Raw genomic sequence first — 23,941 nt, forward strand, 5'->3', positions numbered from 1 at the left:
TCCCTTATTTATCTGAAATTCAAGTTTAACTGGCCATCCTGTATTTTATCTGGCAACCATACCCTTTGCCCAGTTCTGGTAAGAAATAAAATGTCAGGTGTCTGGTCTTAGCGTTAGACACTTTGAGTCTTCTTTCTGATTAAAATCCCATGAAGTATCCAGTATTATGGTCAGAAATATATAGAATGTAAAAAGTCAGAAAAGAATCAAGGTTTGATTCTTTCCACAGACAGACTGAGAGGCCTGCCGACTTCCCCTCTCACCTAGAACAGGTGACCCCAGACAGACTGAGCATTTGCAAGGTTGTTTTGGGTTGTGCCTGTTGCAGACCGAGTGCCCAGCTCTAGGTGCCCTGGGCCAAATCGCCACATAGGCTTCCCATGCTTCAAGCCCCACAGGTAAGACAGGCAAACCCACTAATCCAGGAACTCATTTGCATCTTTCTGTCCTCTTCCAGTTTTGATTTATCTACCATTGTTTGGTCTGAGGGGTGGAGGGAGGTGAGAGTATTGCTGGATGGATGCAGTTTCTGGGGCCACAGCTTCCTAGCAAGTCATGGGCTCGTTGGTAAGGCCGTGCGGTGGGAGTTGGGGTGACTCGGCCATTCCTGAACCTGCCTGTCACTGCACACCTAGAGCAAAAAAGGCTGAGGGTGAGGGGCCTCTTTAAGAGAAGGATTTGTTTTGCAATAATCAATGGTGACAAGGACCCATCCCCTTGTTTTGTTGGCCCCAACTGGCTTTATTGCCACCAGCTGCTGTGTAATACCTTGCAGCCAGAGACGCGAAGGCCAGGGACCTCCCACACTATGGCTTGGCCATTGTTCTCACAGCCCCTTCTAGAATGAGACACACTGCCTGGTAAAAACAACCTCAGACAGATGGTTTTAAAGCCTTATTCAGTGGAAAGCTTTTGTCCAGGGCTCAGAGTGTGTTTTGTTCCCTGCTGGCTGGCAGGAATTTGTCTTGTTTTGTGCTTGTACCATGTACTTGAAAAGATTGGCATCACATATCAAACTGAGCCCATTTTTGTAAGATGAGCTTGTGGGGGACAGAAAAGGGGAAGAGACAGGTGGGCAACAGTGGCTCTAGAGATGGAAGCCTTACTTGATTTCAGATGAAGCTCCCTAAGCCGGACCTGTGGCCTCTCCAGCTGGAGGAGACTTGACATTCATCTAGCCTGGCCTGATCCTTTTACAGCCAAGGTAGCCAAGGCATAGGGTGCTCGTAACGTTCCCCAGCATACACCAGTGGCTCACACCCACTGTGGCCCCAGGACCCAAGCTGGGGGAAGACGACGTTTGCCAACTGGAGCTGTGGCAGAGGGGGTCCCAATCAGAGGGGCAGAGACCTGGCCGTGCCCTGGCCCCTTGGACCAAACAGTTACTGAGATCCCCTTTGGCCCTACTGTTCTGTCTGTACGAGTGAGAGAAAACAAACAAGTTCCCAGTGTCCCTGGCCGTATTGGGTAGCCACCTGAGAAAGAGTAGGGAGCCTCTAACACAAGGCGTATAGCCATCCCTGGACTTGATTTTATTTTTTCAGTAAACTAACAAATTATTAGACTGTCTCAGCCTGTATGGTCTGCTCTAACAAAATGCCACTTTTTTGGGGTGGCTTATAAACAACAGTAACTTTCTTCTCATAGCCCTGGAAGCTGGGAGCCTGAGATCAGGGAGTCGGCATGGTGGGATGAGGACCCTGGTTTAGGTTGCAGAGTTCTTGCATCCTCACCTGGTGAAAGGGGCTGGGGAGCCTTGTGGGGTCTCTTATGGCAGTGATCCCATTCATGAGGGCTCTACCCTCATGACTGAGCACCTCCCAGGAGCCCCGCCGGTAACACCTTTGCATTGGCTGTTAAGATTGCAATGTGTGAATTCTGGGTGGGGGGACACAAATATTCTGCCACAGCACTTATTACTTAAGCGTAACAATTCTTCAGGAAAGCGGACAAACCCTAAGTGGTCATGTTGGTGAGTTTTTTTCACAGAATGAACCCATCGTGTAACCAGCACCTCAGAAGTGACCCCTTCCAGCCAGGGCTTGACTCTGACGCCCTGTTACAGCCCAGAGAGCCCATCCCACTCAGCCCGGAGCTTCCAGAGGCTTAAGCAGAACCGCAGAGTGGCCGTGGCTAATTGTGAACCAGCCCGAAGCCCACATCACTGCCTCCCGCTGCCTCTTCTGCGGTGTCTTCATCTCTTGCCCTTTGCCCCCCACCCACGCACCGTGGTTCAGAACCCCCTCCGCACTTTTACTTTGCATTCTCATTTCTCCTGGTCAGATCTTTTCCTGTCTAGCTGGGACAGCTTTTCCCTTAGTTGTTCTTATGAAATAATTTTTGCCTCTAATTAACAGTGGGCTTAACAATTGTCATTGTTATTTTTATCCAATGAGAAAAAAATGGGGATTTTAGACTCTTTTTGCTACATGGTCCTTCAGGGATTATTTTTCCTTTACTATTCTCCATGAATTTTTTTTAAAGCTCACACCTTCCCCCACGCCAGGCATTCTTCACATGTTCCGTATTGTCTGCCCGGGTGGGTCACATGTAGAAGCCTCAGGTTTGTAAACTGCCGTGGGGCTGAGTGTGTGCCTGGCACCTAGGAGTTACTCTCATATTTCTCTCCTGAAGGCCACAGGGAGGGTTACTGCCTTAGAAGAAAGATTGGTACATCAACAAAACAACTCAGAAGCTAGGCCCATTTATTTCCAAATTCTCTTAAATGCTTCTTTCTCATTTTTGCTACATCATGTTACATCATAAAAGTAGCCTTTCCTTGTCCTCCTATCTCGCTAGAAAACAGGTGACAAGATAGTCTGAACAGTGCTGTGCGAGGTTAATGGTGGCTTGGAAGGTTGCTCCGCTAGGGCTTTAATTCTCTGGTCAGCCTGAGGGGGAGGCAGGGGATGGGGAGGGCTGTGCAGGAGGGGGGAAGGAGGAGAGAGAGTGTGTGTGTGAGAGAGTGAGTGAGTCAGTGAGTTTGCTAGGACTGCCATGACAAAGTCCTACAGACCGGGTGGTTTAAACCACAGACGTTTATTTTCTAACGGTCCTGGAGGATGGAAGTTCCAGAATGGAGATGTCTGCAGAATTGGTTCCCATGAAGGCTGTGAGGGAGGGATCAGCGCCAGGCCTCTGTCCTTGGCTTATAGATGCCACTTATCCTGTGTCTTCCTGTCATCCTCCTTCTACATGTCTCTCTGGGTCTAAGTTTCCCCTTATTATAAGGAAACCGGTCATGGATAAGGGCTCAACCCTAACGACCTCACTATAGCTTGATAACCTCAGTAAAGACCCTATCTCCAAATAAGGTCATATTCTGAGGGAGTAGGGGGTAGGACTCCAGCACATCTCTTTTTGTTAGGTTAGAGGGAGCTACCTGTCAACCCATAACAGTGTGTGCGCACACTGAGAACACGATTGTGCTTGTAGTTGAAATGCCACCGGCTGCATCTTTCAGGCTGGGAGGCCAGGCAGCCTAATGAGATAGAGCAGGGCTGGAGGTCACAATGTTACCCTGTGGGTCTGTTCCCTATGCCTGTCCTTAGCTGCTGCCTTTTCCCTTAAACCTTGGGGGTGGGCAGGCCTTTAGGGTTTCACAAATGTGCCTTACATATGACTTGAAGGGGAGTCAGAAAGCAGAGACTCCTGATGGGGAGACAGTGGGCTCTGGCCCCCACGTTGGGTGGCTTGTTTTGGGTCCTGGCGCACCCATAACTAGTTGTGGGTCTTGGGAGCACCGTTACTGCCTGCCTCTTAGCCTCAGCTGCCCTGTCTGGAAAAGGAGTATGATACTCAGGACTAACTGTGAGGAGCAAATGATGTCACTTACCAGAAGTGCCCAGTACAGTGCCTGGCACAGAGCAAGTGCTCAATAAGTGGCTTACAGTTGTCATTTATATTAATTATCCTGAATGAGCCCCCTGATGGGAGTGTTTGTGTGCGCTCCATGGTGACTGTCCTGTTCCTTGGGTGGCTGATTCTTTCTGGTGGAAGCAGTCATCATGATCTCATCTATTTATGTAGCCCTTTGCAGTTGGTAAGTCAGTTATCTCCTTCGTCTGTTTAGCTATATGAGAAAAGGTGGGATGGGGTTTTATCCCCATTGTCCAGAAGGGGTAACTGAGGCAGAGAGACCCTGGATCACATGAGGTCAGGTGGCAGCTCCAGAAATGAGCTTCAGGTCTTCTCATGCCTGCTCTGTGTCCTTAGAGAAAAAAAAAAAAATAGAGCAACAAGATAGGGAAGACCCCACTTTTTAATTTTATTTAGACAGAGCAGGAAGAATTTGAAGAGTTATTTATTTAAAAATTATTTTTTAATAGAAGATACGCTCACATGGCTCAAATGTAAATCTGTGCAACAGAGTGGAGGTCTTGTTCCCACCGTCCTCCTTTCCTTTGGCGCCCCCACCCCGTGTGGATAATCACGGCGTTGTTTCCGGTGTACCCCTTCCAGAATTTCTTATCTCACCTTCCAGTGTTTCTTTTTTTGCAAATCCAAACACATACTTTTCTTTTCTCCCCTTTTTCACATAACAGGTAGAAATCTATACGTTCTGTTCTGTAACTTGCTTTTTTCCCCACAAAATAATGTATCCTGCATATCACTTTATATCAGTATGTAATGAGCTTCATCATTTTCTTCAGAAGTCTCATTGAGGTATATAACACATGCAGCAAAGCATCCATATTCTTAAGAGTACAGCGTGATGAATTTTTGTATATGGGCATGTCTGTGTTGCCATCGCCTAGATCAAGATTCAGCACTCCCAGCCTCCTCTGCCTGTTCTGGTCAGTACCCTCTCCCAAAGCCGCCGCTCATCTGCTTTCCAAATCTCCTGATGTTTTCCCTGTTCTTGATCTTCATTCCTCTCTGATGTTTTAAAACAGTTCCATTGCTTATATTAATGCTTCTTAAATTGTAACATGCTCAGAATCACCTGGAGATATTAGAACGCCGATTCTGGGCTGTGCTCCCAAGTTTCTGGTCCAGCAAGCCTAGAAGATAGGCAACAGTGTTCATTCTAAGCTCAGGCGGAGCTGGTGCTGTTGGGACACAACCACACTCTGAGTAGCCCTGGTATATTATAATTATGGGTTTATTTCACCAGCTCCCTAGAGATGAAAACAATTTTGGATTGTTTCCATTGGTTTATTGTTAAAAACGGTGCTGCAGTATGTAACTTGTACATGTCATTTTGAATGCAGCAGCTGTTAGCTATAAGATAAATTCCCGGAAGTGGAATGCCGCATCAAAGGGCCAGTGCATTTCTAATCTTAGTAGAAATTGCTCTTCCAAAGAGGTGGTACATTTTGCATTCCCACCAGCAGTGTGTGAAAGAAAGCCTGTTTCCCCACGGCCTCAGCAAGAAGGTATTGTCAAGCTATGGGTATTTGCCAGAGAAGTAGGAAATGGTAGCTCTTGGCAGTTTTAATTTGCATTTGTCTTCTGTATAAGGCTGAGCATCCTTTTCAATGTACAAGGGCCATCCATATTTCTTTTTTCCGTGAATTATCTGTTCATATCCTTTGCATGTTTTTCTGTTGGATTTTTGATCTTTTTATCCTCAAGTGCTAGGAGCTCTTTACATATTAGCAAGATTAGCCCTTTGTTTGTGGTCTGAATTCTAAATATTTTCCCTAGGTGATCATGGCCTCTTGATTTTGCTCATGGTGGTTTTTTTCATATTTGAGTTCTGGATTTATATTATAAAAGATTGAAAAAACATGAAGGTAGAGTTGGCCATAGGCACAGAAACCAGTAGGGAGTAAATCTTACAAATCCAGATTTGCAGGGGCTAGAAAAGAAACAGGGAAAGAAAGAAGCATCCAGGCTTGATAGTATGCTCTTTAAAGAACCAGTTGTTCAGACGAGAGCAGGTGCCCAGACTCTAAGGGGATCTGAAAAGCAGGTGGCAATGAGTGGTCACCCTCCAGCTCAGGCCATGGGAGGATGTCAGAGACTGAACAGTGTGGTACCTGGACAGGATTGGAGCGTTTATGGCAGGCGGGAGAAGCTGCTTACAGGTGACACCAAAGGGAACAGGAGAGTATCTGTTAGTCACAGGAAGCCCACAGGATTGTTACTCTGGAAAATGGAGAGCTGCTCACAGAGGTTGTCACAACAGGCAAGGAGGCTCTTATTGATTATTCTAGCTTTCTTTTTAAACAGTGATCAGAAATAAACAAAGCAAGTGACACTTTTGATGGGAGACAGGTAATTCATCTACAGTGGGAAGATCATTACTGAAAACTCCGTTATTCTAATTATTCTGAAGCTAGATTCATTCCTACAGAAGGGCATACTGACGTACTCCATCCCCACAGAGTAGGAATGAGGACTCCTAGAGTACTGGTGTTAGAAAGGTGTCAGGGGTCATCTTGGCTGGACGTTCCACATCAGTGGCCCATGTCAGAGTCGACCTGTGGATATGTTTTCTTTGGCCAGCTCAGTGTTGGCCCATAAAGTGTTTTTAAAATTTTTGAATTAGTCACCAACATTTTAAAACCAGATGATTTCATGTGAAGATCTCTCTGTTTTGCTTTTGAAATATCAGGGACTGGCCACCGTGTCTGAGAGCACCTTCCCCACACCTTCCTTCACCCCCTTGGGACATGCACCCTGCAGTTTTCCACAGTCACTACTCTTCTCTAGTGAGTCCCTGACATAGAGACTTCCCATCAGTCACCATTTATCTGAGTTAAAGTGTTGTTTTTCTTTTAGTCAGGTTAAAAGGAAAGTGGATATTCCTTAAACTTGTTCTTCCCTTAAAGTGGAAATGTGAAAGATTGACCAAGAGGGTAGTAAGTTTAAAGGAAAACAGTGGAAAGCATATTGTGGAGGTGTAGAATATTCCCTGTTTAACGTAGCAGAACTCTGTGCTGAAGGGATTTATCTGAAGACACCTGGACTGCTTGGCTCATCTGTGTTCCACCCCTGGTTCCTGTAGGCATTTTGCTGTGACTCATAACCAGTCATCTCTCTGGTCTAATAGCTCAGAGACATGCTGGAAGTTACTCTTCTGAAAAATTAGCATGGGTTACTGCCAAACCACTGTGGTTCATTCCAAGTGCTCATACAACAGAGGGGCAGCCCTTCGAGAGTAGGCACTCTAAGTGAGCAACCAAAATTTTAAAAGGGGGGAAAAAACCCCATCAATTTGTTTATAGCCTCCTGGAAGAATACAAAGTTCCAACCTCCACAACTCTGTGGAAAGCAGAAGGGGCCAAACCAATTTATTTTCCTGTTCTGAGCAAAAGCAGGACGAAACCCGACAGCAGGAAAGCCACAGCAGTCATTTGTATGAATCAGTAGAGCTTCTGAGTGTTTGCAGGTTCTGCTGCCTGTTGTGATGGTAGAAGGACACTGAGGGAGCCGCATTTTATCAGTAAGGATGTGTCTGCGGGGGGCACATTGACCCTGAGGTGACCCGGGCGCAACACTGGGAGGCCTGTGAAATGGGCCATGGCCCTGGGCTCTCTGGACCCTGCTTCCTCGTGTGCCCTCCTTGCCCTTCTCATGAGGTGGTGCTGAGGATCACACAAAACAGCACATGCTGAAGAATTCCGACATCGTGGAGGAAGGCTCCACTATACAGAGATTCCAGCATCCCTCCCCACAGCCAGTCCCCTGCTGCATCCATCCACATGTCCTCCCCCCATCTCTGCCACCATCCTAGTGCAGAGCACCCGATGCCGTCCAGCCCCTAGGTCCCCCAGCCTGGGGTACTCACAGGTGCCCCCTAACTGCTCCCACCACCCCCCATAGCCCCCTGACCCATTCTCCATATGGCAGAAAGAAGGATCTTCACGAATATGTGACTGAGATCCTCCAGTAGCTTTCCATACCTTCTGGAAGACCTTGTAAGGGGACTGTTGTGATGTGGCCCTACCCCCCCTGCAGCCTCCCAGACCCCTGCTCTCCAACCTCACCCGTTCCTCAGTCCCGCTGGGTCTTCCCCATGGGGCCTCAGCCATACCAGCTCTCTCTCCCTGCACACCTCGGCCTCCGCGTGCCCTCCTCGAGCCACCCTCTGCGGTCGCCCCTCTGACTGAGAACTCTGCTTCTTGTCATTTCCCCCTCAGCCTTCCGTCCACTTCAGAGCCCTTACCACACCTGGCCGCTGGTGTTGCTCGTAATGGTGGTAAAATACACGTAACATAAAATTTACCATCTCAGCCATTTCTGAGCGTACAGCTCATTAGTGTTAAGTATATTCACACTGTCGTGCAACCAATCTCCAGACCGCTCTTCATCTTGCAAAACTGAAACCATGTGGATTGCACAGCAAGTCCCTGTCCTCCCTGCCTCCAGCCCCTGTCGCCCACCGTTTTACTTTCTGTTTCTATGGATCTGTTCCAGGAACCTCTTATGATGGAACCATACAGTATTTGTCTTTTTGTGCCTGGGTTATTTCACTCAGCATAATGCCCTCTAGGTTCATCCATGCTGTAGTGTAAGACAGGATTTCCTTCCTTTTTAAGGTTAGTAATTGTAATCCATTTTTTATGTATGCACTCTCTCGCTCTGCCACCACCCTACATTTGTTTATCTGTCTGTCAGTAGACACTTGGGTTGTTTCCACCTTTGGCTACTGTGAAAAGTGCTGTGAACATAGGTGTGCACAAATACCTCTTCAAGATCCTCCTTTCAATTATTTTGAGAATATACTAAGAAGTGAGACTGCTGGATCATATGGTAACTCTATTTTTAATTATTTGAGGAACTACCATACTGTTTTCCATGACAACCACACCGTTCACATTCCCACAAACAATGCACGAAGGTTCCAATTTATCCACACCCTTGCCAACACTTGTTATTTTCTGTAATTTTTTTTTTAATTATAGCCATTCTAATGGTTGTGAGGTGTTATCTCCTTGTGGTTTTGATTTGCATTTCCCTCATGGTAGTGACATGAGCATCTCTTCATGTACCTGTTGGCCATTTGGAGAAAGGTCTGTTCAAATCCTTTGCCCATTTTCTAATCAGGTTGTTTGTTTTTTGTTGCTGTTGTTGAGTTGTAGTTCTTTGGCCTCTGGTTCTTAAATACATAAGGATTTGGTGTGTCCCTGCTGGGACACCTTGTTCACTGCCGTCTCCCCAGCACCCAGCAGGGAGCCCTGCACTTAGTTTACTGGTTGATGAGCAAACACACGTGCAGTTCTCAACAGTGAAAGAGCAGAAGTATGTATTACCTCCTGTGTTCGTTCTTGTCTTGAGGAGGGATTCAGGGCTATGTCACCTCTCTTTGGAACCATGGTATTTGGGGTGAAGAATGGCAGGTGACCATGAATAGTCTTCACAGTGGATAATACAAAATCTTGTTAGTTTATTACTTTTCGGACTGTGCTTGTTTGATTAAGTATAAATCCCATTTTGCCCAATAACGCTGGCCTTGATGATGGAGCTCTGCATATGTTTAGTTATTTTATAGTTTCAAAATTTGCTGCCATCTAGTCTCTTCTGATCCTCCCTTACGATGAAGGCAGGAGAAGTGTGATCCCTGCCTGGCAGATGAAAGCCGGAAGGAGCGGCCGAAGCGCCCGCCCACTCCCCCGCCCTCCCCTCGAGCCCCTGCTGCGCCCATTGCCCGTCGCAGGCCTTCCCAGCGCCCTGTCACTGCTGCTTCTCCCTCTGCCCTGCTTCCTGCAGGCCTCCCCCTGCCATTGCCCCTATCCCCGCTCTTGGTGGCAGCTCCCCAGCTGGTGTCTTTACCTCCAGGCCCGCTGCTGGGCACTGCTGCCAGAGTAAACTTCCCCAAACCGAAATTTCATCATTTTCCTGTTGAATTTGAATTCTTCCGTGTTTCCACGCTGCCTTCAGGGTTAAGTCCTCACCCTTTTACGTGGCGCCCAGCCACCCACTGTGGCCTTGTCACTGCGATCATACCTTCCACGCATCGAGTGCCCTGGCCTCTTTCCCTGTGTCCCCTCCTCTGCGACCACCCCTACTCATTCCTGAGTTTCGATGCCACCCTCTTCGCCCTGCCCTGCTGCCCACCACCTTGTCCCAGGCCCGAGTCGGGCCCTCGCCTGCCTTGGCTGCCGTGGCGCCGTCTCCTCTTGGGACTGCGTGCCTGCCTGTCAGTGACCCTGCATTCGTGTGTCAGTCTCCTCCCTGGACGGTGTGCTCTGAGGCCGGGCAGTGTCTCTTATCTCCATATGTCAACAGTTAGCCCAGTGCCTCTTGCAGCGCAGGTCTTTGTGGCAAGGAGAGGGGAGAGGAAAAAGGGAAGTAGCCGACTTCAAAGTCCACGTGCTTGCTGTGTTCACCACCCCTCCCACCGCTCGCCACCGCCCACGCCGCATTCTCCCAGGCCAGGGTGGCAGAGGTAATGGCTTGACCCCCAGGGTGACCCAATTGGCTCTACTTTGTTCTGTGGCCACCCTGAGACTCACCAGCCCTGGCCCACCTTCTGCTAAATGCAGCCCGGCAAAGAGAGATGACTCATGTGTGTGTGACTCGGGCGGACGCAACACAGCTGCAAAGGGCCAGCGTGCCAGCTTTGGGGCGGGAGCTCCGGAGCAGCGGAGTCCAGGCCCGGCTTCATGAGCCCTTGTGACGCTGGCCTGCTAACTGGGATGAAGGTATGAATCCTGCTCTGTCCGTGGAGAAAGAAGCTGCACTAGCAGACCGGTGTGGGACTTACAAGTTTGGGATTCTGTCTAATTTATTACTATTAAGTAATATTTTCGTAAATGCCATTAGCTTCATGCTCACCATGGTTACAGGCACTGTTATAAGCATCTTGCATACAAATAATCTCATTTCATCTTCACACTAGTCCGATGACAAAAATGACCGCGAATACATATATAGTGCTTGCTGTGAACCAGATACTCTTCTAAGCACTTTGTGTTTGTTACGTCATCCGATTCTCACAGAAGCCCTGTGATACAGGAACTGCTATTATTCCCATTTTACTGATGAGGACACTGAGGCACAGAAAGGTCACACCCAGAGGTGCTTCAAAGGCGCATAGGAAATAAATGACAGAGCGTGTATAAATGGAGGCTTCTGAGTCCACACTTAACTCCCACACCCTGCCTCCTTGATGAAGCATAGCTGTAGTCCCCTCATACCAGCGAGGACATTGTGGCTCAGAGAGACTGGTCACTTATCCATAGTCACACAGCCAGGGAATGAGGGAGACCGGTTGTGTCCACCCCCTGGCTCCTGACCACTGCACTTGGCTGCCCAGACTCAGGAGACATGGTGTGCCAGCTTCTCCTCTGCCCTCCCCGTTGCTGCTCCACCAGGGCCAAGTCCAGGGCCTGGGTGGGCTCTAGGGAAGAACTCTTTCTTCTAAGTTTAGGGCTGCAGCAAAAGGGAATCATTTGATGGCACGTGGTGCTCCAGCTGTCCTCTCAGTTTTGGGTCCCAGAGCCTTCCCTCAGCCCAGGGCGCTGATGTGGCACTCACCACCCCCACAGACAGCGAGGCCGTGCGCTACCACTACGGGCCGAAGGACCTGGCCACCGTCTCATTCTACATCTTCATCGCCGTCATCTTGCACGCTGTGGTTCAGGAGTACATTTTAGATGTGAGTGACATGTCGGGATCCTGAGATCAGAAATGGGGGAGGTGCCTTGGTGGGGGGCGTGGCTCACCTCAGAGGGCACTGCAGCTCTCTGAATCCCTGCTTCCCTGAATTCCTGCACCCCCTGATTTGCCTGCCCTGGTTGGTCCTAGACTTCCCTCACACACTTTGGTCTCTCTCCCCTCTCACAGCCTTCTTAGCGGGGCAGCGGTACTTATTACATGGGGAGAGAGCTGCCTGGGATGTGGCAAGACATCGTCCTTACGGGTGTGTCCTCTGTAGCGTGATTGGGGCATGTCTTCTTCACATCTTGCCACTTCCTCGTAATGCCTGGCTTAAACCAAGCCCTGTATGCGTATGTGCACAGTGGGCTTATGCTAAGCAACTTGGGTTATGACTGGCTTCAAACTTTAGTCCTTTTGTGGGGAGAAATAGGTGTTTGAAACCCACCCATTACCAATACACTCGTATATATTAACATGCAGAGTTCTCTTTATTCTGTAGAAAATCAGCAAACGGCTTCATCTCTCCAAGGTCAAACATAGCAAGTTCAACGAGTCTGGACAGCTAGTCGTCTTTCATCTCAGCTCGGTGGTGTGGTGCTTCTACGTGGTGGTCACGGTGAGTGGTCCTTGGGGCTGCTGCAGGGTGGGCCTGGGCTGCCAGGCAGTGCATCTCTTCTTGGATTGCTAATAAAATGGCTGTGCAGGGCTTTGCAAGGAAGAGAAAGAGTAAGGAGTGGTATATAAACTTGGGGCAGGTTCCTGGAAATGAAGCTATCTTTGCATCCTCATGATATTGTGGTGAGAGGGGGGCCAAATGCTCTAGATGCTGTTGTATAGCTGGAGTCATCTTGTCCAAAAATAAACACTTGTTACAGTTATTATGTGGTGTTACAATAATGATACTATGTATCTACATAGCACTGTATCGTTTTCCAGGACCCTTCCAAGGCTAGCCCCTGAGATAAGTTCTTTGTTCTCCTGGTAACTGTGTCATGGATTCAAGAAATTCAAGCTCAAATTTTACATGGCCCATCGTCACGTGGTTCCAAAATGGGAAGGACATGGTGTGGGTTGGGGGTGTGGGTCCAAGGCCAGTGCTTCCTGCTCTAGCGGTTGGCCTCCTGCAAGCCAGGCCAGCATCCCCCCGCCTGCACCCCAGGCCCTGTGAGAGTCAGTGCCACTCCCAGACCAGAAGCGCTGGAGGGTCAGGTAATTTACCCACCTCCCCTTTCTACACAACAGGACTCGGATTTCAAGCAACCTTTGATTCAGCAAAATTCCTCCGTACAAAGGAACACAGACAGTCCTCTGGGGTTCGCTGTAGAAAGACCCAGCCTGTCGCGCTGGGAAGTGTTTAATTAGCACCCCCACCCCCACCAGAAGCACCTCCTTTCTGCAACCTGGTCTCTTTCTAGAGACCTATGAGAAACCCAGGCCCAGGGCTTGGAAACTTCAGCAATCCTGTGACCATTTAAACTTTTTCCCTGCCTCCCACTGACCCCTCACCTCCATCCTCGTCCTTCAGTGACAGTTGACGAGCAGTCACATCCTAAAGAACCCTGGCTCCAGAGCTGAATGCTGCATCCATATTCTCAAAGCAGCAGCCAACATGTCCTTTTGTTATGTTGCTTTTATTTCTGTTATTGTTTAACCACAGAGCAGTTTTCCTAAACAGAACACAAGAGATTTTCCACGCAGGACCTCAGACTCTGGTCCTCGCAGCAGGACTGCCATGTTGCACTGGCAGGGGTGGTCTGTGTGAGGAGTGCCCGGGCCAGTGTGCAGAGCACACCCTGGCTCTGGGAAGTCCAGGTGCTTCTGTATTTCAGGCCTCACCCAACCGTGGGGCGTTGGGTTCACACAGCCCCTGGAGACCTGGAGCTGCTTTGAGGCCGAGCAGCCTCAAGAGCCCAGACATCCAGCTGGCCACTGGAGAGAAGTGTTTGCCTCATGTCTGAATCACTTGTACCCTTTCCACCTCGCCCCAGACATTCCACACCAGCTGTAAAACACTGAGACCAGATTCGGAGGCCAACAGCCAACTTACTTAGCGCTCCTTCCAGGGTGAAGTGCTCAACTGTTCCGTCTTCGCTTCTCCCAGGCCTCCAAGGGCTTGACAGTGATGCTGCTCACTGGTGTGGGAGCGTGCCACACTTTTCTTGGGGAAGGTCCTAACAGCCCTGTGGGGACAGCCCATTACCCACCAACATCTTCAACAGGAAATGGAGTCCCAGGGGACTTGTGATAACACCCTGTGGCTCCTGGCTCTCGTCTGCTCCCTCTGAATTATTCTGCCTGGGATGAAGGTGATTGAGGAAGAGAGGGTGGTTTACAAAAGGAGTTTTAAAAAATCATATTTTTCTGCTCTGATGCTGTTTCTCTTGATTCTTCCCCTTGTTTTGCCCGCCACAGTCAGTCCAGCAGCAGCTACTTCCAGCCCCACCTCCAGGGGTAACGTCGGTCACTTTCCACCTGCACCGCGGTCCCCAGTCCAGGGGAGGTTCTGTCCCCCAGGGGACGTTGGCAGTATGCTACTAGCATGTGAGGGGACCAGGGATGCTGCTGAATGGCCTACAGTGCCCAGGACTGTCCCCACAACAAAGAATTCTCTGGCTTCAGGGTCTGTAGTGTCAAGGTTGGAAAACTGATCTGTAATCCAAGCTACCATCATCTCTTGCCTGGGCCACTGAATATCTCTTCCTTCTAGAAGGAGACTGTTTCCACTTGTGTGCCTTCCCAATCCTTTTCCTGCTGAGACAGACAGGTCTTTTTAGAATGTCAGTCGAATCATGCCTCCCCCTGCTGAGAGGCCCTTCCCACTTGCAGTGAAATTGTCTTCCTCCCTCACTCCCGGGAGTGGGCCCTGCCGGCCTTGCCCCTGCCATCGGCCTGGCTCCAGCTCCATCGTTGTGACCTCTGCTCCTCTAACGCTTCTGGCTGCTCCCACCTCCTGGGCTTTGTGTGGGCAGTTCATCTCCTCCATCCCCTGACATCCATGGCTAGCTCCTTCTCGCCATCCAAGTCTCCACCTCAGCGTCACCTCCCCAGTGGTGTCCCCCCATGTGTGTTTTCTGCACTCTACCCATTCCTTATAGTTTCCTTGTTCAGGTGTGTATTCTCTGCCATCTGTCTCCACCACTAGACCCTGAGCTGTGTGTGAGCAGGCGCTGTGCTCTCTGCAGTGTCTCTCCTAAGTGCCTGGTAGGAGAGACTGACTGAGTGCCCACTACACAGGGCTTGTCAGAATGAAGGAATAAACTGTAAGTGCATCTTCCTGCTCCAGCCTTTGTGTTTGAGCCATTCCTGTTTGCGTTTATACAGGCAGAGTGATGGGAGTGTGGCTGGACCAACCAGTAACTTTATGAGGATATCAATCTCCTACTTTGTATCTACCTTTGAACTACTATTCATTGTTCAGGAAGAACAAAACCCCGAAACCGTGTTGGGGAAAGAGGGTGGGTGGGTGCTGGGTCCCCCTGCCCAACGTCTTGGGGTATTTCACTTCGTGTTTGAAAGCCTACAGCCCAGGGCTCAGTGAGATCCTGGTGGAGGGAGCACCTTTCACGCGTATCCAGTTCTGCTCCAGTACTGATTTCTGTGTCAGGACAGATTTCTACTAACAGACAGACTGATTGCTTGGAGCAGGGCTTTAGTCTGCGATGGTTCCTGAAGGAGAAATGATGTAGGTGTGTCTGAATCTAGGGAGCATCTGGCTGTGTTATGACTGGATTCTGCTGTTTATGTGGTTCTTTTTGATCACCCACCAGAAAGGACGGCTGCTGGGGGAAGGGGAGAGACTGTTCCGGCTTGCTGAGGCCTCACTTAGCTCATAGGGTGATTTACAGAACCAGGAGATAACAGGATTTCCTCAGCCCCTGCAGACCCTCTGCCAGCGCCTGTTGGTGGGTGGGTGGGGGTTGCTACAGGTGCAGGCTCTGCACACTCAGCCCCCTGTGATCTCAGGGACTTGGTGTGCCTGAGCTCTGGGGGCGCCCCGGCCCCGGCTACCTGCAGGCTGCCACCTGGCCCGAGGTCTTAAAAAAGGCTGTTCTCAGAGTGGTGAGTCATCTTCCTCTGGCCACCCCCTCCCTCCGCAGTCCCCGTGCACGGGACATTCGCAAACAGGCAGCTTTTTTCTGGGGAGTTTTCTTTGCTTGTTGGCTTCCAAGTTATGACCCCTTCATCTCCTAAGTAAGGGCCACTCAAAAGTAAAAGGCCTGCCTGAAATCCCAAGGTCGTCTGAGCTTTAGATTTCCCAGAGTCGCTGCTTGTGGCCACTCTTCTTGGCAGAAATTCCTCCCCCACCTCAGTCCCAGAAGAACCATTTTCCTCGTTACCTACCTCGCTGCTGCCTTAGGAAGGAACGTTCTCACCTGTCTGAGCCCTGGAATGAGGTAGAGAGAGAGCGGCAGACGGTGTGTCGCTGTGTGCCCAGGTGGTCATTCTGATGAAGGCCTCTAGGAGTGGGGCAGAGGGAAGGCGGAGACGGACACAGCGGCTGTGGTGCAGGGAAGTGCTCCTCCCACCAGAGGCCCAGAGCATTCCACTTCTGTGCCTCCATGTGAGTGTGACCACGGAAGGCAGACACTGGGGGTGCGAAGGGATTAGAAACGAGGCAGGTGAGGGTTTAGGGTGAGACCGTTTCCTTCAGATCTGAGTTTCTGTAACTACACACTGGGGCATGTGCCTTCCTGGACCCATCAGTTAGGTCATTTGAGGCCCCAGGTTGTGGGGTTGTGTGGGTTATACTTAAAATGTCCAAGGGCATTTAGTGACTCAAAGGTGAGTGGGTATCCCTCACCTGGAAATACACCTGTGAATCCAATAGGTGGTGACCTGGAGTGCTTCTCACTAAGTGCTGGCTTCCTCCTTTTCCTGAGCACTGCTAAACCCCTGCCTAGTCCCAATGTGAGCATTTGCCATCCCAGCCTCCTCATCAAAGCCACCAGCTCAGTTTATTTCCTGATCTAGTGAAGCAACCTGGCCTGGGCTTTTGGACCAGGGGGTTGGAGGCCCCGCCAGATCTCAGGTGGCTGATGATGATGAAAAACCATCTCCTTTCAGGACGTACTTCCTGTCTGTTCCTTCATTTTCTTGCTCCTAAAATGGGGGTATACTAATCTAACCTTCTCTGAGTGACAAACAGGAGCCTTTTTCTCTGTGAAGAGAGAAATTGCCTAAAGCATTCACCATTCATTCATTTAACCAAGTTTTTATTTGTGTCAGCCAACTCTTGTTCATGGTGGATTGCTGCCTCATGCATTTTGTAATCTTGGATTATAAATTCATTTTTTAGCAAGGTTTTATGTGTGAGAATCCTGTACATCCTTGGATGAGATTACAGTAACAGTATCATGGGCCTATAATACCATTACTGCTAATTTCTTAACTTAGTGGTTCCCGGACCACCCAGGTAGTATAAATTTGAACTCCAGACACATTGAAAGCCACCCTGAGGTTACAGATTTTCAGGGGATAATCTTTGTTTTCATCCTGTGCCCAGGGTGAGCAGACTTCACCTCCCAGGACTGGTCATCAGAGTCTTCCTAGTCCACCCTTCTGAGGCTGCAGCCCTTCAAGGGTCCTGGGGGGCCCGGGTCCCACTGGTCAGGGCTCCACTCTCTGTTCCCACATGGCATGAGCATCCGGGCCCCAGGACGGGCACCTCGTAGGCTGCCGCAGTCTTGGCCCATTGTTCTGTCTCTCAGCTTCCCTTCCTTTGGGATTCTAGCACTTTCCCTTTCTTACTGTGAGCCCAGCTTTGCAGGTAAAAGGATATTTGTTAGATTTCATTAGCATTTCTAGATGTCCCTGGATGGGAGGGTTTTCGGGTTACCTTCCCCCCTCTACAAGAGGCCCTGGGCTGCACGCTAGAGATAGGAGGGGCACTGGAGACCCCAGCGTGAAGGAACTTGCAGAATAACGGGGGCAGTTGGAAGTTATGCTGCTCTGGTAAGTGTCCCACTGCCGAGGCCGAAGGAGTGGGGCCTCGTGGCGAGACCCGTGGGGTCCTGCCCCTCTTTATTCATGGTGATGTGCAGAGCAAACTAGGCCTCCTGTTTTTCCAGTGGATTCTAGAGTCCATGTGCTTACTCATTCTGTGAGCATTTCTTGAGTGCCTGCATGCCAGGCCTAATACTAGGCACTGGCACATCTACATAAACCTTCACATTTTCCTCAAACAGTAACTTTAGGGAGGTATTTTTATCCTCATTTTACAGATGAGCCAAGGGAAGCGCATAGCGTGGCTCACTTGCCCAGAGGATGCAGCTAGTGAGTGTCAGACCCACATGCAGACACAGGGCCTCTGACCTCGGCGCAGAACTCCGCCTGCCGTGTCACAGCTCTGTGCCAGTAAAGAAACCACCCAGAGCCGGGGGTCCTGCGCAGAGGGGAGGGGCCTTCGTCTTCACGTTTCCTCTCGTCCCGTGTCTGGCAGCTGGGGATGGGGGTGTGCCCAGGGCCCCAGCGGGTCTCACCCCACATCTCTAATTGCTGCCTCTTCTCACCCACTACAGGAAGGGTATTTAACAAACCCACGAAGCCTCTGGGAAGACTACCCCCACGTGTACCTCCCGTGAGTATCTCATGAGCCGGTGTCCAGGGACAGCGCACAGCTCTGCTGGCCTCCTCACTTCAGAGTGCAGCCAGAACACCGGGGGGCCAGCCGGCACGAGGGGCAGTTAGCCCTGAGCCTATTAGGGCGTAGTACTGTGGGAGACAGGCTTGTGTGGGAGCTGCTTCCTCCACGGTGCTGCCTGGAGGACCCCCAAATGAAACGTCATCTGTGCTAGCCCCTGCTGCTTAGACGGCTCAGGCTGCTGTAGCAAAAATACCATGACCGGCTGGCTTGTGAACAACAGAAATCCATTGCTCACAGTTCTGGAGGCCGGAAATCCTAAGATCAAGGCACGGGCAGATGGGTGTCTGGTGAGGGCCTGCACCCTGATTCACTCGGCCCATTACGAGCGCTCCCCCTTCATGACCTGTCACCTCCCACAGGCCCATGTCCCGATACCATGACACTGGGGTTTTGATTTCTGTATATGAATTTTGAGGGAACACAGACTCTGTGGCAGGTGCCTAAACTGTTTGACACAGAGGCAGAAGCAGCGCGTTCCGTGAAGTGCTCCGGGCTTTGCCCCTTCTGGGCCACCCCCAGGTCGCCCTCCCTTCCCGCCTCGGCTGGCTGGGCTCCTTCAGAGGCCGCCGCTGCCTTCCTGCCCTGTGCCGGGGGCACCTCCCTCAGGAGACCCTGCTCTGCCTTCCCTAAGACCCTGTGAACAGCAGCAACAAAGGCCGGCCAGCTGAGGGAGGGCCTCCCTCCGCTCCACAGATGCACTCATTCCTCAGTGTGTTCACGCTGCCGTCTTCTGCACACAACACTCCTGACCCAGCACCATGCCCAGCCATGGCTGCTCCGGGCTGAAGAGTCCCCCTCCTCTGCCCTCTTTTCATCATTTTTGTTTCTTTCTTGGACTTTCTGTGTCCCGTTCTGTGTCCCAAATGTCCTGCTCTTGTCTGTGGAACAGGGTCCCCAGGCTGCTTGCCCACCGACCGCCCTCCCTCGCTCGTGGACCCGCTGCCCCTCACACAGTTCCAGCCCCCTTTTCCCTCCCGGGCTCCACAGGCCCTGCAGGGACATCCTTCTCCAGCACCCCGTGTGACTCACTCCCTTGTCTCCAGCTTCCAGGTGAAGTTTTTCTACCTGTGCCAGCTGGCCTACTGGCTGCACGCGCTTCCCGAGCTGTACTTCCAGAAGGTACGGAAGGTGAGTAATCGCTTCCCCCTCCTGAAGCCGTTTGCCCTCCCCTCCCCTCCTATGCCCAGCCCACCTTCCCATCCTTGAGCACAGAATGTTGGGTGATGGGGACGTGCGGGCAGGTTGAGGAAAATGCTGAGTTGGCCCCTGTCCACATCCCCACAAAGACCCTGTAAGAGGAGGCCCCAGTGTCAGTCTCTTGCCTGCCTCCCACCCTGGATGTACAGCTTTGGGGGAAATAGAATTCTCATCTTTGGATAACAGATGGGGAGGATTTCCCCTTTCCCATAGTCTTTTTTTTTTTTTCCACAGCTTCGTGCTGAATTATTTCCAAAGCCCTGTTCCCCAGTCCCTGTCTCTTCTTTCTCAACACAACCCACCCTCTGACTGTAGACTTGGAGCTGCTCCCTTGTCCTCGGGCTTTTCAGCAGCGGCCTGATGCACAGGGCCTCCAGCCTGCAGGACTGTGTGCGTTAAAGCAGCTCGGCTGGTGCCTGGCTCCCCATTGCCCCTCTGCACCTCCCCTCCATTCCTGCCTCGTCAGGCAGGGAAGGGGCACATTGACTGTCTGCTTCTCTTGTTTGCAGGAGGAAATTCCCCGCCAGCTCCTGTACATTTGCCTGTACCTGGTCCACATCGCTGGAGCATACCTCTTAAAGTGCGTGAGACCCCAGCGCCGGCCAGACTTCCTTGCCATTTCATGTCCCTGCATCTCTCCACACATTCATTTAATTAGGGGCATTTATTAGACGCCTTTTGTGTGTTGAGCCCATGCTAAGACCTAGGAATACAAAAAATGGCTAATGAATGATTCCTTTATTTTTAGTGGTTGGTTTTTGGCCTGGTAGGAAAGACAGTTATGGACAGAGATCAAAACAGTTTAGAGTATAATATTTACTGTGATAGGTAGTATCCGCCCTGGTTGCCCAGAGGGCGGCTACCTCAACCCAAGCCAGAGCCGGGGAAGGCTTCCCAAGGATGCTCGCGTCTGCACTGTGGCTTTGCAGGTGAAGGCAGTCCGAAGCTGGGCTCCTGCCTCAGGCATCCCCTGGCAAGGCACTGCCCGAGCTCGGCGCCCTGGAACCCCCTTCCCTTTGATTTGTAGTGAACTGCAGAGTATTCGGTGCCTGGTTGTTCAGAAGCCGAGAGAGTTGCGGTAGCATTTGTCTCGAGTGCCTCTCTCGGGAAAAGAGGTGTATTGATGAATAGGATATGTCATTGCTAATTTGGACTTTTCTTGAGCTTTCTCCATGCACTTTCTTCAAAGCAACCTGTACTTTTCGTGGGCCGGCGTTTTGAGAATCTGGAGTGTACACCTTTCTGTTCTGGTGTCTGGAGGGCCTAGGGCCTCACCGTAGGCATCCTGTGAGGGTGACTGACCTGGGTTGTCGGCGCCAGGAGGAAGGCAGCCCTCAGACCTGCTCTCCTGTCTCTGAAGGCCAGGAGCCGCACCAGCTCATGTGCAGCCGTTGGAGAGGCAAGGGCCGTGCGTTGGGGCGGGCCTATTAGGGAAGCCAGCCGGCGGCCGCCCAGCAGGTGTGACGGGCCCGAGGCCCGAGGCGAGAATGTGCAGGTGGGACCACGTAGAAGGAGAGCTTCCTGCTTTTCTTGGTCCCCTCTGTATCATCCCTTCTTCCTCTCAAAGATGTGAGATGGCTTAAGATCCATTTTCCCCACATCTGATGACTCCAGGGAAAGAGCAGGGCAGGCATTTGACCCTGTCTGGGCTGAGTCCTGGGAAGTCTAGTTTTGGAATGAGACCAGAGCTTAGAGAGCAGAAAGCAGGAGATCCTCCCAAATCCACCCATCCCATCCCCGCAAGGCCGGCACCATTTCAAGGTGGCAGTGCTTCTCTCTGCCCATTTAGGGACCATGACCTCCTTTCCCCTTCACCCTCATTCTAGTTTTCAGACGTGAGTGTGGGGAAAAGAGAGATCCTCAACTGAAGGATTTTCCAAGGAAGACACACCTTTGAAATACCCAACAGTGTGGGGTCTGGCTTTGGTGGAGAGCTTGGCTTTGGGAGGTCTTTGCTCACGTGCCACATACCTGAGCCTCTCTGTGGGTGGTCAGGAGCACTGTTACATCTGCATGAAGGTAGACAAGGCCCTCTCTCCTGGTGCACCCGTCCTAGCGTGAGGCAGAGCATAAGTAAGGGAATAAATAATGGTAAGTGCAGCGAAGAAAATAGTAAAAGGCAGGGTAATATAATGGAGGCTTGTCTGCTTGGCACATTTATTGTGGTGAGGGAAGACCTTTCTGAGGGGGTGACTCAGGTCTCAGCATGAATGACAAGAGCCAGGTACATGGAGATCTGGGGGCTTAGCTGTGTAGGCAGAGGATAACAGCAGGTGCAAAGTCCCTGAGGTGGGAGTGGGTCCCAGTGTGACTGGAGTGCAGAAAATGAGGTTTGAGATGAGGTCTTGAGCAAGATCACATTGCCTTTCTAGGCCGTGGGACATCAGGTAGTTTCCACATCATTCTCCTGACCATTCGCAGGATCCAGTGACTATCCTGACTGATTTTGCCCTTCCGTGGTCTCACAGGGTCAATCAGCCAGGTTCTTACTTATCACTGCCCAAGGAAATGTGCTCACGTTATCTCATTGACTTCCTCACATTCTGCATGTTTAGCGAGATTTGTAATTTCACTCTGCAGTCTTTTTTGCATTTATCTGAGCTACCACTGACCATCTGTAACAGACTGCCTCAGAAAGTCAGTGACTGCGTCAAGCCTGGAAGTGAGCAGAGGAGCATGTCTCAGTGGATGTTAATTTTTAAAGAGGTTACTCTGAGTTTCACTTCTTAGCTTTGAAAACTCAGATGATGGGAATCCCTCATATTTCTTTTTTTTTTTTTTGGCATCATTAATATGCAATCACATGAACAACATTGTGGTTACTTGATTACCCCAATTATCAAGTCCCCACCACATACCCCATTACAGTCACTGTCCATCAGCATAGTAAGATGCTACAGAGTCACTACTTGTCTTCTCTGTGCTATACTGCCTTCCCCATCCCTCCCCCTACATTATGTGTGCTAATCGTAATGCCCCTTAATCCCCTCTCCCTCCCTTCCAACCACCCTCCCCAGTCCCTTTCCCTTTGGCAATTGTTATCTCATTATTGTGTTCTGTGATTCTGCTGCTGTTTTGTTCCTTCAGTTTTTGCTTTGTTCTTATGCTCCACAGATGAGTGAAATCATTTGGTACTTGTCTTTCTCTGTCTGTCTTATTTCACTGAGCATAATACCCTCTAGCTCCATCCATGTGGTTGCAAATGGTAGGATTTGTTTTCTTCTTATGGCTGAATGATATTCCATTGTGTATATGTACCACATCTTCTTTATCCATTCATCTACTGATGGACACTTAAGTTGCTTCCATTTCTTGGTTATTGTAAATAGTGCTGCGATAAACATAGGGGTGCATATGTCTTTTTGAAACTGGGATCCTGCTTTCTTAGGGTAAATTCCTAGGAGTGGAATTCCTGGGTCACATGGTATTTCTGTTTTTAGTTTTTTGAGGAACCTCCATACTGCTTTCCACAATGGTTGAACTAGTTTACATTCCCACCAGCAGTGTAGGAGGGTTCCCCTTTCTCCACATCCTCGCCAGCATTTGTTGTTCCTAGTCTTTTCTATGTTGGCCATCCTAACTGGTGTGAGGTGATATCTCATTGTGGTTTTAATTTGCATTTCTCTGATGACTAGCGATGTGGAGCCTCTTTTCATGTGCCTGTTGGCCATCTGAATTTCTTCTTTGATGAAGTGTCTGTTCATATCCTCTGCCCATTTTTTAATAGGGTTATTTGCATTTTGAGTGTTGAAGCGTGTGAGTTCTTTATATATTTTGGATGTTAACCCCTTGTCGGTTATGTCATTTACAAATATATTCTCCCATACTGTAGGCTGCCTTTTTGTTCTGCTGGAGGTGTCCTTTTACTGTACAGAAGCTTTTTAGCTTGATGTAGTCCCATTTGTTCATTTTTTATTTTGTTTCCCTCGCCCAAGGAGATGCGTTCAGGAAAAAGTTGCTCATGTTTATATTCAAGATATTTTTGCCTATGTTCTCTTCTAAGAGTTTTATGGTTTCATGACTTACATTCAGGTCTTTGATCCGTTTTGAGTTTACTTTTGTGTATGGAGTTAGACAGTGATCCAGTTTCATTCTCTTGCATGTAGCTGTCCAGTTTTGCCAACACCAGTTGTTGAAGAGGCTGTCATTTCCCCATTATATATCCATGGCTCCTTTATTGTATATTAATTGACCATATATGCTTGGGTTAACATCTGGACTCTCTGTTCTGTTCCACTGGTCTGTGGGTCTGTTCTTCTGCCAGTACCAAATTGTCTTGATTACTGTGGCTTTGTAGTAGAGCTTAAAGTCGAGGAGTGTAACCCCTCCCACTTTATTCTTCCTTCTCAAAGACTGCTTTAGCTATTCAGGGCCTTTTATGGTTCCATATGAATTTTAAAACTATTTGCTCTAGTTCGTTGAAGAATGCTATTGGAATTTTGATAGGGATCACATTGAATCTGTAGATTGCTTTAGGCAGGATGGCCATTTTGACAATATTAATTCTTCCTATCCTGAGCACGGGATATGTTTTCATTTCTTGGTATC

The 23,941-nt window shown here is 49.9% G+C and overlaps 1 protein-coding gene across 4 annotated transcripts in view; it reads left to right on the forward strand.

The window, feature by feature from the left end:
- The window catches only part of TRAM2 (translocation associated membrane protein 2), a 76,406-nt gene that overhangs the window by 43,810 nt on the left and 8,655 nt on the right, over nucleotides 1-23,941 (forward strand). For 2 of the 4 annotated variants that reach the window (XM_036916389.2, XM_036916386.2), the window contains exons 3-7: nucleotides 11,442-11,551; nucleotides 12,053-12,169; nucleotides 18,072-18,130; nucleotides 19,240-19,324; nucleotides 19,903-19,973. In XM_036916389.2, coding sequence (XP_036772284.1) covers nucleotides 11,442-11,551; nucleotides 12,053-12,169; nucleotides 18,072-18,130; nucleotides 19,240-19,324; nucleotides 19,903-19,973 — 442 coding nt within the window. Of the gene's footprint in view, nucleotides 1-11,323; nucleotides 11,552-12,052; nucleotides 12,170-18,071; nucleotides 18,131-19,239; nucleotides 19,325-19,902; nucleotides 19,974-23,941 lie in introns of all 4 variants that reach the window. The other 2 variants (XM_036916388.2, XM_036916387.2) reach the window with 2 other exon arrangements.

This window comes from Manis pentadactyla, chromosome 16 (genome assembly GCF_030020395.1).
Source record: "Manis pentadactyla isolate mManPen7 chromosome 16, mManPen7.hap1, whole genome shotgun sequence".
NCBI lineage: Eukaryota > Metazoa > Chordata > Mammalia > Pholidota > Manidae > Manis > Manis pentadactyla.